This window comes from Halichoerus grypus, chromosome 6 (assembly GCF_964656455.1).
Source record: "Halichoerus grypus chromosome 6, mHalGry1.hap1.1, whole genome shotgun sequence".
NCBI classification, from domain to species: domain Eukaryota; kingdom Metazoa; phylum Chordata; class Mammalia; order Carnivora; family Phocidae; genus Halichoerus; species Halichoerus grypus.
In genome coordinates, this window is record NC_135717.1 from 119,249,899 (window position 1) to 119,268,928 (window position 19,030).

At 43.0% G+C, this 19,030-nt stretch overlaps 1 protein-coding gene across 1 annotated transcript in view; it reads left to right on the forward strand.

Annotated features, from left to right (window-relative positions):
• The window catches only part of SP1 (Sp1 transcription factor), a 55,947-nt gene extending 36,997 nt beyond the window's left edge, over window positions 1-18,950 (forward strand). The window contains exons 4-6 of the mRNA XM_036124112.2: window positions 3,882-4,050; window positions 7,473-7,672; window positions 8,358-18,950. Coding sequence (XP_035980005.1) covers window positions 3,882-4,050; window positions 7,473-7,672; window positions 8,358-8,671 — 683 coding nt within the window. The 3' untranslated portion in view covers window positions 8,672-18,950. The remainder of the gene's footprint in view (window positions 1-3,881; window positions 4,051-7,472; window positions 7,673-8,357) is intronic.
• The last annotated feature ends 80 nt before the right edge of the window (window positions 18,951-19,030 follow it).

The window sequence follows — 19,030 nt, forward strand, 5'->3', positions numbered from 1 at the left end:
GATCCCAGGACGCTGGGATCATGACCTGAGCCGAAGGCAGACGCTTAACGACTGAGCCACCCAGGCGCCCCGAGATTGATAATATTTCATCCCAGTTTTTGCTAAGGGAGAAACTGATAACTAGAGAAGTTTTACTGGCTCACTGTCAATAAGCTAATCAAATGGCTGTGCAGGACTCATATCTACATCTGTCCTACTCCAAAACCTGTTCTTAACCCTGTACTCCAGTCCTTCCAGTTTAGCTCTGCCAATATCATGAAAATCTCAGAATGTTCCAATTTATTTTATTTAATTCCATAGGCTGGTGCTTAGAAGTAGTAGAGTGAGGGGCACCTGGGTGGTACAGTCAGTTAAACATTGGACTCTTGGTTTCTGCTTGGGTCGTGCGTGATCTCAAGGTCCTGAGATTGAGCCACCGTGGGTTGGGCTTCCATGCCCAGCAGGGAGTCTGCTTAAGACTCTCTCTCCTGGGGCCCCTGGGTGGCTCAGTTGGTTAAGCATCTGCCTTCAGCCCAGGTCATGATCCCAGGGTCCTGGAATTGAGCCTCACATCGGGCTCCTTGCTCAGCGGGGAGCCTGCTTCCCCTGCCTGCCATTTCCCCTGCTTGTGCTTGGCACTGTCTCTCTCTGTCAAATAAATAAAATCTAAAAAAAAACCTAAAAGACTCTCTCTCCCTCTTCCTCTGCCCCTCCCCCTTAATAAAACCTTAGGGACGCCTGGGTGGCTCAGTCCGTTAAGCATCTGCCTTTGCTCAGTCATGATCCCAGCGTCCTGGGATCAAGTCCTGCATTGGGCTCCTGGCTCAGCAGGAAGCCTGCTTCTCCAACTCTGCCTGCCGCTCCCCCTGCTTGTGCGCTCACGCTCTCTCTCTGTTAAATAAATAAAATCTATAAATAAATAAATAGCTAAATAAATAAAAGAAGTGGTAGAGTGAGAAGGAAATCATGAGGAGAGCTTATTATTAGGCATAGTAACTCAAAATTATGTTGATGCACTGAAAAGAGTGGAGATTAGGTACAGAAGTAAAACCAGGAGCTGAGATTTGTAGTTGTCGTTTGTTTCTTTATACAACAGGTAAAAAGAAAGCAGGCCAATTTAAAATCTCCATTTATAGGGGCCCCTGGGTGGCTCAGTCGTTAAGCTTTTGCCTTCGGCTCAGGTCATGATCCCTGGGTCTTGGGATCGAGCCCCACATCGGGCTCTCTGCTCCGTGGGAAGCCTGCTTCTCCCTCTACCAGTCCCCCTGCTTGTGTTCCCTCTTGCACTATGTCTCTCTCTGTCAAATAAATAAATAAAATCTTTAAAAAAATCAAATCAAATCTCTTTATAGAAATCTTAAGTATGGATAGAGTCATTAACTTTTTTGCAAGGTGCTTTCATGGGTGAATACTTATTGTTGGTTGATGCTTTGAAAACTTGAGGATATGTTACCTCTTTGAAACATTACTTTTGTCCATTGGCCTAGAGAAGTGTTTGAAAACATTAAGTGTGACACATTAGTGCTTCATAAAATCAATATACTGGGTCATCACCATCTTCTGTAACAGCACATAACTTTATCTCATTCTTTTTCATGGGTGTATAGTGTTCAATTGCATAAGTTTGTCATAATTTATTTAACTACTCTGATGTGTACCATTTGATGGTTTCTAGTTCTTTGTTGTTATAAAGCTATAGAAAATATTATTGTCACATATTTTTGTATACTCATGAGAATATCCATAGGACATTGCTGATTCAAAGTGGAATTACTTTGGGGCCCCTGGGTGGCTCAGTCGTTAAGCATCTGCCTTCGGCTCAGGTCATGATCCCAGGGTCTTGGGATCGAGCCCCGCATTGGGCTCCCTGCTCGGCGGGAAGCCTGCTTCTCCCTCTCCCACTCCCCCTGCTTGTGTTCCCTCTCTTGCTGTGTCTCTCTCTGTCAAATAAATAAATAAAATCTTGAAAAAAAAAAAAGTGGAATTACTTTGAAGGTACACATTTAAATTTTTTCTAAATGTAATTTAATTTTTTTTAAGTAAGCTCTGTGCCCAACATGGGACTTGAATCACGACCTGGAGATCAAGAGTCACATGCTCCACCAACTGAGCCATCCAGTAGCCCCTAAATTTTTAATAATATTGCCAAATTGGACTTCAAAATGTGGTATTGATTTATCACCACCTATATATAAAAATGCCTATTTCCTGGGACACCTGGGTGGCTCAGTCGGTTAAGCATCTGCCTTTGGCTCAGGTCATGATCCCGGGGCCCTGGGATTGAGTCCCACATCAGGCTCCTTGCTCAGCGAGGAGCCTGCTTCTCCCTCTGCCTGCCGCTCCCCTGCTTATATGCTCGCTCTCTCTGACAAATGAATGAATCAAATATTTTTTTAAAAAATGCCTATTTCAGGGGCACCTGGGTGGCTCAGTCATTAAGCGTCTGCCTTCGGCTCAGGTCATGATCCCAGGGTGCTGGGATCAAGCCCTGCATCATGCTCCCTGCTCCACGGACCCTGCTTCTCCCTCTCCCACTCCCCCTGCTTGTGTTCCTTCTCTCGCTGTGTCTCTCTCTGTCAAATAAGTGAAATCTTAAAAAAGAAAAGAAAAGCCTCTTTCCCCATGTCCTTGCTAATGCTATGCATTATTAGAGTTTAGACTTCTTGTGTTTTTTTGTTTGTTTTAACTTTTTGTGATCTGCTAGGTGAAAAATTACGAAAGTCCACCTGGAGTAGAATTTTATTTTATTTCTATTTTTTAAAGATTTTATTTATTTATTTAAGAGAGAGCATGCACACAAGCAGAGGGGGAGTGGCAGGCAGAGGGAGATGGAGAAGCGGACTCCCCGCTGAGCAGGGAGCCTGATGTGGGGCTCTATCCGAGGACCCCGGGATCATTCAAAGGCAGATGCCTGACTGAGCCACCCAGGTGCCCCTAGAGTTGCATTTGAATTTTTTTTTTTTTTTAAAGATTTTATTTATTTATTTGAGAGAGAGAATGGGAGAGAGAGCACGAGAGGGGGGAGGGTCAGAGGGAGAAGCAGACTCCCTGCTGAGCAGGGAGCCCGATGCGGGACTCGATCCTGGGACTCTAGGATCATGACCTGAGCTGAAGGCAGTCGCTTAACCAACTGAGCCACCCAGGCGCCCTAGAGTTGCATTTGAAAAATTAAATGAGAATGGGGTACCTGGCTGGCTCAGTCGGTAGAGCATGTGACTCTTGATCTCAGGGTTATAAGTTTGAGCCCCACACTGGGTATAGAGATTACTTAAAAAGAAAATCTTAAAAAAAAAAAAAGGCGTCCAGGTAGCTTAGTTAAGCTTCTGACTCTTGATTTTGGCTCATAGCATGATTTCAGGATTGTGAGATTGAGCTCTGTATTGGGCTCTGCGCTGGGTGTGGAGCCTGCTTAAGATTCTCTTGCTCCCGGGGCGCCTGGATGGCTTAGTCGTTAAGCGTCTGCCTTCGGCTCAGGTCATGGTCCCAGAGTCCTGGGATCGAGCCCCGATCGGGCTCCCTGCTCAGCGGGAGGCCTGCTTCTCCCTCTCCCACTCCTCCTGCTTGTGTTCCCTCTCTCACTGTGTCTCTCTCTGTCAAATAAATAAATAAAATCTTTAAAAAAAAAAAAAAAAAAAGATTCTCTTGCTCCCTCTGCCCCTTCCCCCCCTCAAAAAAAATAAAATTTAAATGAGACTGACCATGTTTTTATATATTTACTAGCTCTTTGTATTTTCAAATACAAATTGATTCTTGAGATTTCAAGAATGGACGGCAGTATCAGTAAATATGGCTTCAAAACTGTGAAGAAATGGTGCTATAAACGTAAAGTGTCACTGAAATGACCACAGCTTGACAATCTCCTCTACTTCCCACCTTGACCCTTTACTCTCTTTTAATTTAAGGTGATCATGGAGCCCAGCTTGGCCTCCATGGAGCTGGTGGCGACGGAATACATGATGACACAGCAGGTGGAGAAGAAGGGGAAAACAGCCCAGATCCCCAGCCCCAAGCTGGTCGGAGGACCCGGCGGGAAGCATGCACCTGCCCCTACTGTAAAGACAGTGAAGGAAGGTAAGTTGACCCAGCCAAGCCAGTCTCTTAAGAGTATAAAGGAGAAAAATTAATGGATTTGGAGGTAAGCAGAAGAGGGTTAATTTTTTAACATTTAAGACTTGGCAGTGTTGCAAAGGGACCAGAGATAGTACAATACATTTGATTGGGTTATATTATAGGATTTTGGTTCCAGCTCTGATCCTTTCATCTACTCTAAGACCTTGGGCCTTAATAGGTGCCTGCCTTCTCCAGAGATAAGGTAATCACATGGAGCCAACTGGTCAAATGATTGTTACCATATGTCTGTTTTGAAATGATTTTAACAAGGTTGCTTATAAAATAGTCTTGCAAAGAAAAAGAAACATACCTACTGTAATGATTTTTTACAGTGGCTGTGTGCGAATCCTAAGGGTTTATAGAGTCTTATTTTCCCTCAAAATAGACAGAAATGCTTACTCCAGATAGAAAATTCTTCCATCCTGGAATTTAATGTGTCCTACAGAACAAAGTTCTGGCAAATTTTTCTTATTAGTGGAATATTCAGTTTTATTCAGTATTATCTCTGGAGAGTTCCAAGTTATGTTCTTTTTCTTCAACTCACTGCTTTTGGAAGAGAATAGAAAGTCATACAGATTTTTTTAATGCCTTTGGAAAAAATCTGTTAAAGTTTTGTCCCAACAAAAATAAGTACAAAGATACAAAAATAAGAAAAGCAACAAAACTAAATATAATTTGAGTTCTTTATAGGTTAACCCTACGTTACAGGAAAAATCTGAATCAGAAGCACTGAGGGGTACCTGACTGGCTCAGTCAGTGGAGTGTGTGACTCCCGATCATGGGGTTGTAAGTCCGAGCCTCGTGTTGGGTGTAGAGATTACTTAAAAATAATAAAATCTTTAAAAAAAAAGAAAAAAAAGCTTGAGTACAATAGAGTTTCCCTCTAACAAAACTTGGGGCACCTGGGTGGCTCAGTCGTTAAGCGCCTGCCTTCGGCTCGGGTCGTGATCCCAGGGTCCTGGGATCGAGCCCTGTGTCAGGCTCCCTGCTCTGTGGGAAGCCTGCTTCTCCCTCTCCCCCTGCTTGTGTTCCCTCTCTAACTGTGTCTCTCTCTGTCAAATAAATAAAATATTTAAAAACAAAAAACAACTTGGGGCGCCTGGGTGGCTCAGTCGTTAAGCGTCTGCCTTCGGCTCAGGTCATGATCCCAGGGTCCTGGGATCGAGCCCCGCATCGGGCTCCCTGCTCTGCGGGAAGCCTGCTTCTCCCTCTCCCACTCCCCCTGCGCGTGTTCCCTCTCTCGCTATCTCCCTCTGTCAAATAAATAGATAGGGTCTTTAAAAAAAAAACAAACAAACTTAAAGTGGATTTAAATTTTCAGAGGTAACTCTCTGATTTCCACCTATTTGTGATTTCATTTCCATTACAGTTTTTTTTCCCTCTGCTGTTTTTTTTTTTTTTTTTTTTTAAAGATTTTATTTATTTATTTGAGAGAGAGAGAGAGCACATGAGAGGGGGAGGGTCAGAGGGAGAAGCAGACTCCCCGCTGAGCAGGGAGCCCGATGCGGGACTCGATCCTGGGACTCCAGGATCATGACCTGAGCCGAAGGCAGTCGCTTAACCAACTGAGCCACCCAGGCGCCCCCCTCTGCTGTTAAAACCCAAGAAAAGTCCCTCTTGGAAATCTCCCCAGTGCCCACTAATGGATTACACATGGAACAAATTGGTTTGGCAAAAACATTTCAGAACTGATGCCTCAGAGGAGCTTAGAAACTGCTTCATATAGGGAATATATATATATATATATATATATATATATATATATATATATATATATACACTTTTTTTTTTTATATATATACCTTGAATTAGTTAGGGTTTTTATTCCCCTGTTTTAACTTTTATCCAGCCCATCTTCCTCTACTCTGAAGTCCCTGATAATGTAATCTTCACCATTTGGCTCTTTTTTTTTTTTTTTTTAAGATTTTATTTATTTATTTAATTGACAGAGAGAGAGAGACAGCCTGAGAGGGAACACAAGCAGGGGAAGTGGGAGAGGGAGAAGCAGGCTTCCCGTGGAGCAGGGAGCCTGATGCGGGGCTCGATCCCAGGACCCTGGGATCATGACCTGAGCCGAAGGCAGTCGCTTAACGAACTGAGCCACCCAGGCGCCCTTCATCATTTGGCTCTTGACCTTTATTTTAGGAAATAAGTTCATAATTGTAAACTATTACGTTTTCTTTAAAGTTCTCCACAGGTGTTTAAATGGAGAGACCTTTTGCTCCGTAAGTAAGTTCCCAGCCAAAAGTAGCACCATATTCACATTCCCCATGGAAAATGCTTGTATTGTGATTTAAAATTTGTGATAAATACAAGAAAATTCCTCACAGACTTCACAAGTGATCGTGAGAGCAATTATCTCTTCACACATCAAACATCAGAATGATTAAGGAAGGGCGCCTGGGTGGCTCAGTTGGTTAAGCGGCTGCCTTCAGCTCGGGTCATGATCCTGAAGTCCCAGGATCGAGTCCCACATTGGGCTCCCTGCTCAGCGGAGAGCCTGCTTCTCCCTCTGACCCTACCCCCTCTCATGTGCTCTCTCTGTCTCTCATTCTCTCAAATAAATAAATAAAATCTTTATTTATTTTTTAAAGATTTTTATTCATTCGAGACACAGAGATAGAGAGAGAGCATGAGCAGTGGGAGAGGCAGAGGGAGAGGAAGAAGCAGACTCCCTGCCGAGTCAGGAGCCCGATGTGGGGCTCGATCCCAGGATCCTGGGATCATGACCTGAGCCGAATGCAGACGCTTAACCATCTGAGCCACCCAGGCGCCAATAAATAAAATCTTTAAAAATAAAAAAATGATTAAGGAATAGAAAAACAAGAAAGAGTAAATACCCAGTAGAGAGGGAACTTAAAACTTGAATTTAGGATATTAAGAATCAGAATCAACTAAAGATTTATCTTTTTATTTAGTTTTATTTACTTATTTAGAGTGTGAGCGGGGGTAGGGGCAGAGGGAGAGGGAGAATTTCAAGCAGACGCCATGCTCAGTGCAGAGCCCAATGTGGGATTTGATCTCACAACCCCAAGATCATGACCAGAACGTAAATCAAGAGTCAGATGCTTAACTGACTGAGCCACCCAGGCACCCCTAAAGATTTATCTTTTGATACTAAAGAGAAGTCTTTACTACTACTTCTTCTTCTTCTTTTTTTTTTTAAGTAAACTCTACCCCCAATATGAGGCCTGAACTCACGACCCCAGGATCAAGAGTTGCATGCACTACTGACTGAGCCAGCCAGGTGCTCCAAGAGAAGCCTTTTTTTAAAATAAAAATTTGGGTTAGTTTTGAGTGGGTCAGGTAATAACTGCTGACACTGAGGTTCTTTAATTTTTGTCTCTAGAATGCATGATGAATAGTTGTGTTCTTATTTTCAGGGGCTCTGGGGACCCTGGCAAAAAGAAACAGCACATTTGCCACATCCAAGGTTGTGGCAAAGTATATGGCAAGACCTCACACCTACGGGCACACTTGCGCTGGCATACAGGCGAGAGGCCATTCATGTGTACCTGGTCATACTGTGGGAAACGCTTTACACGTTCGGATGAGCTACAGAGACACAAACGCACACATACAGGTGAGGAGCAGCCTGGGGAAGAGAGAAACAGTAATAGAATAGAAGAAAGACACAAAATATATCTGTGAAATAATTAAATTTCTGAGCAACTTAAGTTTGAAAGTGAATGTATAGAATATAAATGGAATTGTAGTTAATCTGGAAAACCTTTCAGAAGGAAGGAGCTAGGTTTTCAGTGGGATTTTATTTTATTTTATTTATTTATTTTTTTAAGAAGATTTTTTTTTAATTTATTTGAGAGAGAGAATGGCAGAGAGAGAGACAGAGCATGAGAGCAGGGAGGGTCAGAGGGAGAAGCAGACTCCCTGCTAAGCAGGGAGCCCGATGTGGGACTCGATCCTGGGACTCCAGGATCATGACCTGAGCTGAAGGCAGTTGCTTAACCAACTGAGCCACCCAGGCGCCCCTTCAGTGGGATTTTAAAGGAGGACCGTGGCCCATTATTCTTCTTAGTCTCAGTCCTGCCTTACTTTTCTGCTATAGTCCTTCCTTTCTGAGTACTCCTTGAGCTTTACCTATTTTTCTCCCCCCTTCAAAGAAAAAGATACTCAACAGATTTTTCTTGTTTTTATCACCTTCTAAGAGTGCCTAATATTCTAATATAGTTTGAAAACAATGAATTGGACAAGGTAACCCTACTTTCTAAGATGTCTGTATCTTATCTTCGTTCTCTTCTTTTACTAAGGTGAGAAGAAATTTGCCTGCCCTGAGTGTCCCAAGCGCTTCATGAGGAGTGACCACCTGTCAAAGCATATCAAGACCCACCAGAATAAGAAGGGAGGCCCAGGTGTATCCCTGAGTGTGGGCACTTTGCCCCTGGACAGTGGGGCAGGTTCAGAAGGCAGCGGCACTGCCACCCCTTCAGCCCTTATTACCACCAATATGGTAGCCATGGAGGCCATCTGTCCAGAGGGTATTGCCCGTCTTGCCAACAGTGGCATCAACGTCATGCAGGTGGCGGATCTGCAGTCCATTAATATCAGTGGCAATGGCTTCTGAGATCAGGCACCCGGGGCCAGAGACATATGGGCCATACCCATCAACCCTGGGATGCAAGGTAGCATGGGTCCAAGAGACATGTGGGAGAGAGAGCCATGAGGCATTAAAATGCATGGTGGTGGGAAGAATTGGGGGAGGGATACAAGAGAAGAGATGGGGTCTTGGCACCCACCTATATCATCAGTACCTCCTTGAAGTGGGAAACATTAGTGAAAATTCTGTTGGTGCCACCCTTTGATGAGCATTTGTTTGACCCCAAACAGTTTCTTACACTTCTTATCCCAGCCTCCCCTTCCTGCGTTTCCCTTCTCAGCTTCCCCATGATGGATCCCCCCTTTCCTAAAGCCATCATGCCTTGATAAATATATATGATCATTGAAATACTTTTTAACAAAAAAACAGATTCTATATTATATATATATAAATATATATATATATATAAAAGATATATAGAGATGCATTTGCAGGGGTTGGCTGGGAGGAGGAAGGAGACCATTCTGTGACCAAAATACCTTGGTCATTTTTTTATATTGCCTTATTTCCCTATGGCTGAGCCTTGTTGTGACACATCAAGCTTTTCTATAGATGTTGTCTTGGCTTCCCACCAGATTAAGCATTCATCTGCTCTGCTTTTAGTTTATATATACATACATAATGTTTTTCCTTTCTTAATTTTGTCTTTTTATTTGGGATCAGCTTCTTGCACTCCTTTCTTGACTCAACCTTTCTGTCTCCCTTTCTCTCACCTGATCACTTCATGTTTTGGTTTTGGTAATGATCCTTGGATGAGGCACTTCTGTCAGTCTTTTAAGGTCCTTGGTCCCAGCAGCAGAATGGAGAGCCTTGAAGCCCAGGCTGATGCTTGAGGTAGCTGTGGAGAGAGTGTTCAAAATACTACTGACGCAGGCACCGTCTTGGCGCTGGAGAGTCCAAGGCACCTCTCGTCACTAGCTGCTTTAAGCATCAAGAGTCTTTCTATGGAATTGTACAAGAGACCCTTTAAAGGTTATAATCTGGGATGAGTTTGTATAAACTGTCAAAAAGTGGTCAAGTAATAGGTAGGGGCTTTCAATAGGAAAATGATGTGCCCAGAAGCGGAAGTGACTCATAGTAGTCCAGTTCAGGAGTTAGTGGAGTATTTGGACTTTTGTACAGTGTCTTCCAAAGTAGCTCTAAGCTTTGGTGTATGGGTTTCTGGGGTCACATTCTGAAAGGAAATGCACTTCCTCTTTTGAACATCCCCAGTAGTTTCTTTCTCATGTTGTTAAGGAGCATCAGCCAATGAATCTGTTCCCAGTTTCCATTCTGCAGAACTCCAGAGCATGTACTAGTGGCAAGGCAGTGGTTCCTTGATCTTTTCCCTTAACTCTTCCTTGGGTGGTTCCTAAGGGAAAAGGAAGCACACGATCATGGGAATGATAGCCCAGAACAAAAAGAAATCTTGTCTTACCACTGTGGTTTATAGGAGAGATCGGGAGACGCCATCCTGCTTTCTCCATGGCCTGATTCCTGAAGAGACTGATCCAAAAATTATAGCGGCAGGGAACTCTTAGTGCATTTGGCACTGAGATTTAAATGCAACCAGAGTTGTCCTCAAGGCCCAGCCATTAAAACATTGTCTCTCTTGACCTTCTGGTATCTTGTCAGAGAGCTTTTCACTGTGAGGAAGTGTGGAAATGACTGTGTGTATGTGTGTAATCTGTTAGGTTGGGGATAGGTTTTCTGTTAGCCTATACTAAAAGAGACCTGCAATAAAAAATTGCCCTGATCTGATAGAAAATGAAGTGTTTGTGTATGACTGTGTGTGTATGTGTGTTTGTGCCTGTATATATCTACACAATGAGAAATTATATTTGAAATTGTTGGAAAATAAATCAAATTCAGCTCAAAAATGCCTTTCAGGCCCATTACCTAGAAATCTGTCTTAAAACCTGGGTATGTTCCTGAGGTCATTTCTTTGCTTATGCTAAATTAGTTACAATTAATGATGGGGGATATTCGACTGCACTTTTGAAGAAAAAACTATTTTTGTGTTTGAAAGTGAAACCAACATCCAGATCTATAGCAGAGTCCTAGTTTCTTTCATAAATCTTTTTACCTTGACTACAAATAGATGATGCTATGATTCTACTATATATTTTATATCAAATCTATCCAAATTAGGGTCTGGGTAATTTTGTGTTGTTGTTTAACCAGAAATACAATAACTGTTGATATTCTAAACAATAGTTCACTCCATTTGGTCCTTCCCCTGCAGACTTCATACACTCAGGAACTATTGCGAGGAACTTTCCCCAAATCAAATTCTGTTAATACTGAAGTAAAAGTCATCCATGCCCAGCCACTTATCACACACCCTTTATTCCCACTGAAAGGCAGAACTCAGAACCTGTTATTTTATGTCTGTAATCATGTACGTAGGCATCTTTTGGAGGAAAGGGGCAGGATAACTCACCGGAGTGTGTGGTATTTTGCTAGAGCATTTCAAGAAATGGAATCTTCCCCAGTATGAAATTATTTGATATAAACTAGCTTAATGATGCTGAGGACTACAAATGTTTAGAAGGTTATTTGATGATGATTTTCTCTGGGATGAAATGCTGGTTTACCCTCAGCCCCCTTCATGAGCATTGTTATAAGTGAATTCCTAGTCTGTTCTCTCCACTTGCCCTCTTTCCTTGTTGCCAAGGAAGCTCCAAATGCAGTATCTTGTTTGGCCCCCAGACTGAAGCAGCTTCCTCTCCTGTCTTCCAGCAGCAGTGAGCCGCTCAGTGTTTTCCACAGGGAGTTTGGGAGCCAGCAGTGCTTGAGTCATGAGCTCATTGCTGAAAATCCCTCTTCCTGAACATTTTGGCCAGCAGAAATTAATGTAATTGATAGGCGTATTGATTCTAAAATTTTTTTCATGAGTTGCTTTTTTTATTTAAATTTTTTAAATGACCAAACCTGTGGGGCAGGGGATGCCCAGAGCAGTGGTAATATTAAAGCACCCATTCCCTTGTCCCTTCAGGTTGCCCATTCACATTCATCTGTGTACCATTTGACTGTCTCTCTTATAAGCCAGGGCAGTAACAACCCACACCCATCTTCCTTCAGGGACCTCCCAGCTAGCACCCTGTTTGTGGGTGCTATGCAGAATGCCATTTAATGGGTATTTCTCAGCCTGATTCAGAATAAATAGAACCCTTGATCCCAGAAAGTATAGACTGAAGTGTGGGGTAAAGATTATGATTGGGGGAGGGTTAGAGACAAAAGCTGTAAATTACTATGGCTGATTGATTTATTTCTACTATATACATATATATATATATATTTTTTGCTTTTGTATATCCTATATAGGAAACTAAGCATTGTATTTTTTTAACAAATCTGAGAAAGCACTATGAACTGCAGATGTTTGACTTTCAGAATATATTTTGTATTGTTAATATCTTCACATTGTGTGAATACTGGAAGCTGCAGATCTTTGCTAGGACGCAATAAATTTATATACTTTTTGAGGGGTTCTTCGGGGGGTGTTAATCAGGCCCCTGTTACGCTTTGGGGGAGCCCTGGTGCTACTTGCTTAGAGTTTTCATTCAATTGTAAGTACCCTGATGCCTTTTGGACCTTGGGATCAGAGCAAACAATTTTTGGAGATCCCGGTACCAAGGAAATGCGGATAGTCTAGCTTCCTCAAGTGAGGGGCCCTTAGCATAGCTCTCCTTCCCCCTATTCAAAGCTGGGTAGCCTCTTGGGGTGGGGAAGAGAAATGTGAAATCTCAGAGTTTCATCTCCCTTAGAAGAGAGCCAGTAACTTATATGCAAGGATGAAAGGTGGCAGCAGTAGTTTTGGGGAAAGGGAGGAGGATATGGCACTCCTCCAATCCCGGAAAACATTGCTTTTGAAACTGCTGATAAAACATGGGCAGGTTATTACTTTTGTTTGGGAGCCTGTGTTCTCTCTGGTGCCTCTCTTGGCTCTCCTCCTGGGGTACAGACCTCTTCTAGGAGGATGAGCAGACCAGCTTTGAGGTTGACCTGTTTCTTTTCTTTGTCTGCCTTCCCTAAACACCAGCCCCCAGGAGGACATTAAGCAGCCTTAAGCTTAAATTCCTACTCCCTCTTCCCAATTTGGCTCACTTGCCTTAAGAGTGAAGGCTGGGAAAGGGTAAAAAAGGGGAGTCCCTGGCTTCATTCCTCCCCTACGTCTTTTCCAGTTTGACTTCCCCAAACCCAGAAAGATTTCCTCTACCACGTTCATTTGAGAGAAATGAGTACATTGTCCCGTTTTCCTCTTTCCTTATTATCAAACAGCCCCTAGCCTGCCTTGTCCCTTTTAAGTGAGAAGAGGTGTGGTGAACTATCCCTTAACTCCCTTCAGTATCAAAAAAAAAAAAAAAAAAGCATAATAAATGGGGTTAAGCTGGGGTTGCAGGTAGTGAGGACTCTGTTAATACCTCTCCTGGGGTGTGTGTTTTCCTCTAGCTCACCTTCAGGAATTACACTGTGCCTTCTCCACAGGGGAATGGGCTTTGTCGACCCAGCCCTCCACTTTCCCAGCAACTGCTCTTGAACGGTGTGGACAGGGCAGGTCTTCACCTTTTTCTCCCAGTGGCATCCCGTAGCCCTCACCTGGAGTCTAGGGCACAAAGACTTTGGGGGAAGCTGGGGGAAATATGCTGAGATTGACCTGAGGAGACCCTTTTTACACACACCAATGGCAGCTGCCCCAGGGCCTGCTTCCTGTTACCCAGTCTGTCATCCTCTGGGAGGGAAGGGCAGTGCTCCAGTCTCTGGTGCCTAAAACAAGTTTATTTCTCTTTCTCAACACTGGCGATAACCAGTCTCCATACCACTGTTGCCTTTTTAAACCTCTTAATATTCTCATGCTGTGTTTGTTGTTGATTCCAATCCGATTATCACCAGGGCCGTGTGGGGAAATACTTTTAAATGCTCTCTCATCTGTTCTTGCTCTTTTTTCCCCCTGATCTTGTGTATGTATGATGCTAATCTCTTGTCTTTCAGTTTCTTCCTGCTCTTTTGTATCTTCCTTTCTTGTCTCTCCCCCCTACCTTTTGTCTCTGGGTGTTTTGGGGCTTTTTTTTTTTTTTTTTTGGCCTTTTTGTACAAAGATTAGTTTCAATGTAGTCTGTAGCTCCTTTGTAAACCAATTAAAAAAAAGTTTTTTTAATAAAAAGCCATGTCTCTGGTGTGTTGACAGGGTGGGAATGGGGAAAATATGGTTATAACTTCATATACTGTACCCAACAAAGTCTTCCAGGTATACGGTGGTGCTCCCATACGTGTTAGTCAGTGCAGTGCCCCACACTTAGCTCCCAGGCAAACAGTTTCATGACCAGATCAGTGTGCCACGAGTACATAGAAATGTGGAGGACCAAGAGGAACGGGGCAGGCCCAACCTCTTTTTAAAAAAAAATTTTATAAGCTTTTTATTTTGGAATACTTTTAAATTTAAAGGAAAGCTACAAAGAGTGCAGAGAGATTCCATATACTCCTTACCCAGTTTTTTTCCATTGTTAACATACTACTGTGGTGTGTTGTCAAATCTCAGAAACTGATGCTAGTACATTACATTAGCTAAACCCCAGGCTCTGTGGGTTTCACCAGGTTTTCCATTGATGTCCTCCTTCCGTTCTGGGATGGTACATTGCATTTCATTGATATGTCTCCCCAGACGCATCTGGTCTGTGACAATTTCTTAGTCTTTTCTTATTTTTCATGACCTTGACAGTCTGGGAGTATTGGCTAAGTGTCTTGTGGAATATCCCGCAATCTGAATTTGTCTGATGTTTTCCTCATTATTAGACTGAGCTTCCAGGTTTTTGGAAGAAATACCACCCAGGTGAAACAGTGTGAAATGCCTTTCTCATTACATCCTCTCGGGTATAGGAGAGCCATGTGACATTACCAATGCTAACCTTCATCACCCTAGTTAAGGTAGTGCTTGCCAGCTTTCTCCACTGTGTTTCCTTATTCTTGGGAAGCAAGTCAGTAAGTCTAGCGGATCCTTAATGGAATTGGTGGGAATTTAAGTTTCCCTTCCTGATGGAAGTAACTACATAAGAGTATTTGGAATTCTGTGAGGAAATTGTCTCTTCTCACTCTGTTAATTTATATTAGTATGTACTCATGTATGTTTATTTTATACTTAGGTTATAATCCAGTTCTACATTATTTTCATTGCTCAAATTGTCCCAGCTCTGGGCATTGGGAGCTCTTTCAGGTTGATTCCTGTGTCTCTTTGATACATCTACATCCTTTTCCTTTTTTGAGCACTTTCTAAAGAACTTTCCGAAACACAAGATGCTTCAGACTTAACCTTGTATTTTCCCAGCCCCAGCCCTAGAATCAGCCATTTCTCCAAGGAGCCTTCGTTCTTTTTATTGGAGAATGGTATTTCGAAACTTAAGATCTAGTCCCAACATATTTTACATTCAGTTAATAGCAGCCTGTGTCTAACGTGATTGAATCTGGATTATGGTCCCTTCAGAAACTGAAATTGAAGTTATTCTGACGGTCTTTCCAATTTCCCATCAGCCTATGGTTTCCCTTCCCTTCCTACCTATCCAAGAATCCTTAGTCACTTGTTTATACAGTGGCTACCAGCATTCTCAATTACTTTGCTCATTTGACTCCCTTTGCTTTTCAATCACTCAGCCATGGGTAAACTCAGTCATTGGATTTCCTTATTTAGCCATTAGCAATATAACATTTTAACATTTGGCTTTATTGGAGGGTATTTTTGGGGGGGGAGTTGGGTGTTTTGGGGTTTTTGTTTTGTTTTTGGTTTTGGTTTTGTAGCCCTAAATGGGCCTTTAATAGCTATATCATCTATTCATTCAGTAAACATTTATTGGGCCCTTGCTATGTCCCGGGTACTGAGCTAGGTTGAGGATAAAAAATAAGACCGGTCCTGCCACCACATACTTGATAGTCTGGTAAGTGAGAGAGATATCATTACTTGCAGGGTTCCCAATCCTGACCCCATTTTTTAACAGATGCTTTACTTCCTATTTCATGGAGAGAACGTTTAAGCATGAATTTCCTCAAACTTCCCTCACCTCTCCCTACAAACAGCCATATACTCACCAATGCTAGTTTACCTCCTTATCTTTTCTTTTTTTTTTTTAAGATTTTATTTATTTATTTGACAGCAAAAGAGGGAACACAAACAGAGGGAGTGGGAGAGGGAGAAGCAGGCCTCCCGCTGAGCAGGGAGCCTGATGCCGGGCTCCATCCCAGGACCCTGGGATCCTGATCTGAGCCGAAGGCAGATGCTTAACGACTGAGCCACCCAGGCTCCCCTCCTTATCTTTTCTTGGGAGAGAAAGTTGGCCTTTGCAAGGCCAGCCCTACTACCTGTGCTCTTAACCTCATTTCCTCATTTGGATAGTATTTTCCCCTTTCATCTTCAGTTTCTCCTGGGTTCCCTTTCGTCTTCCTATAAGCATGTTAAAATCTCTCCCCCTGTCCCTCTGCTTCCACTTCAAGCTTCAGATCTAGTTCTTTTCATTTCCAAAGTTAGTGAAAGTAGTTGACAATTTTTGTCTTCTTTTAGTGAGCCCCTCAGGCCACTTTGTTCAGCACCTATCATGTACGAAATTGTTTCTTATGAACATCTGCAATCTGGTTGCCAGCTCCGGTGGTCTTTCAGTCATTTGCCTCTTAGACCTCTTGCAACCATGTACATCTTAGAGCTTCATTCCCTTGGAGTGTGAGACTGACACTCTTGGTTCTCCTTCATAGCCACTTCTTCCTCTGTCCCTTAAATGTTGGTGTCCCTGTCTTGTGTCCTTTCCCTTACTCTACCTTTCACCCCCTTAAACAAGTTGCATCCACTCTTTAGCTATCCCAAATCTTAAGCCCTGCCTTTTCTCTCAACCTGGCAGACTGCTTACGGGACATTCTCATCTGGATGTCCCGCAGATAACTCAAAATCAAGATGTAAGAAGGAGAAATGATCCTTTGTGTTCCCCCATCTCACTTAACAGTGTTACTACCCCTTGATCATTTATACTTGAAACCTCAGAATCATCTTTTTAATTCTCACTTTCAAATACCCACATTCATTTTATTACCAATCCTGTCAATATTACCAATACAATGTATCTCAACTTTTTCCCTTTTTATTTCCACTGTCCTAGTACTCACCATGGCTACTGCTCAGGTCTCATAACTGATCTCTCTGCTTCTAGTCTTCCCAAACCCTAGTCATCCATCTTCCACATTGCCACCAAACCCCTCCCTAAAATCTTTTACTTTCAGGAAAAGTCTAGACTCCTTGATATAGACCTGAAAAACCTTTCCAGTCTGGTCCCACTCTGTCTCTAGGGTGATTTTCTGCTTCATATCTCATACCCCTTTCTCCTGCTCACTCCCCCCTGCCCCCAACACACACTTTATTTTTGATGCTCCCTTTGCCTATAATCGTCACCCTCCTTTTACTTGTTTTCAGTGTGTTTACCTTCAAGACAATTTGTCCCTTTCTCTTTGAAACCCTCTAGGTACTTTTCTTCTATGCCCTGTACAGAATTAGCTTATTTGATCTTTCTGCTTATATAGCTCCTTGCTCATACCCCTTGGTCTGACCCATAATTTTCTGGTTACTTGTTGATATATCTTCCTGCCTTTCTGGACTATGAGATCCTGGAGGACAGGAAACACGCATCTCTTTGTAGGCCCAGCACCTACTGAAATTCCATTTTAAGACGGAGACCTTGGGGCACCTGGCTGGTTCACTTGGAAGAGTGTGTGACTTTTGATCTCAGGGTCGTGAATTTGAGCACCACGCTGGGTGTAGAGATTACTTCAATAAAAAAAGAAAGGCTGAGACAATATTTTCTGAGTTGAATGAATAAACAGCTCACGTTAGCTCTGTAGACAGGGGGGTCAAAGGTAACTTATTGGGCCACTGCAGACTTGAATCAGGATCCTGATGAAGAAAGATCTTTGTGTATGTGGAATCCAGGGAAACTGTTTCTATGCTGGGGTCCTTTCTCAGGACCTTCCTAATCCCTCAGCATTCAGATTATTACCCCTTCTATCACCACCTCACCCTATAAACCTGGCTGGGATGTTTCTGTCTTTGAGAGGAGTAGTCACCCAAGTCTTTGGGCGAGGAGGCGGCCTTTCTGCCTCATCCTTACTTTGCTCCCCTCTGGAGGAGGTAGTCTCCTGAAACACTCCAGACACAAGAAGCTATTTGACTTTCAACTCCCCACCTGCCCTCCAACCCTCCAGACTTAACTGATCTGGGAGCAGGAAAATAGCTGTAACTAAGTACAACATTCCATCTCACTGGCAGGGCCCTGCCGACTCCAAGAAGGTCCCAGGGAGGGATGGGCAGCTATCCATCTGCCTCTGGCCCTGGTCATTCCTCCGGCTGCTCCTTCACAACTACCGGCGCTTTTACTCTCTCCTTCCTTCATGCAGGCTCCCCAGGAGAAAGGCTCCAGAATTAGACAGTTAATACCTATACCCTCAGTCCTGGTCTAAGCCAGACCGTTCCCAGAAAGGGTTTCTAGGCAACCACCAGGGGGACAGAAGGCTAGGAAAACGGAACCAGTCCCCTCTGACTCTTAATTCTCAAGGGAGCCAACTGCTCATAGGTACGGAAATGATTACCTATTATTGAAATGCCTTACTCTAGGGAGGAGTCTGGTGCAGCTGGACTCCTGTCTCCTATTGCAGCACAAGTGTAGACTTCTTCCATCTCCGTGCTGCCTTTTCACACTGCACACCCTGAGCTCTGCCTTCACATTATACAGTCCCTGCAGCTTAATAAATATAGGAGGTGGACTATGGATATTAGTCATCAGAGGAGGCCCGTTTGCCCTTTGAAGCATCCTGAGTTTCTCCTATGTCTGCTGACCTCTGGTGGCGGTAGTTTGAACTGTACCCTCCCTTTCTAGTTAGCGGCCTGCTGGCAGGTAATGGTGCATATTTTCTCAATAATCCAAATTCAAATATTCAAATACTGTATCAAATGGAAATATTTTTTATTACTGAATTTTTTGTTTTCAGGCATCTTAGAATAAAGAACAGGGCCTGGGCTTTGGAATCAGATTTACCTAGGTTCAAATCCTAGCTCTGCTATTTCCTAGCAGAGTGACCTTGGGCAAGTTACCTAAGCTCAGCTTTCTTACCTGTACAGTGAAAATAATAATAAATAACTCAATGGGAGAATGAGATGAGATGACTGTAAAATGCATAGCCCTAGCTGTGCCCTAGCACATAGTTGCTCAATAAAAGTGTTTTTTTGTTTTGTTTTATTTTACCTTCTCAGTGATTTTTTTCAGTGTATGACTCAAGATGATTTTTTAAATTTTGGTAACATAAAATTTACCATTATACCCA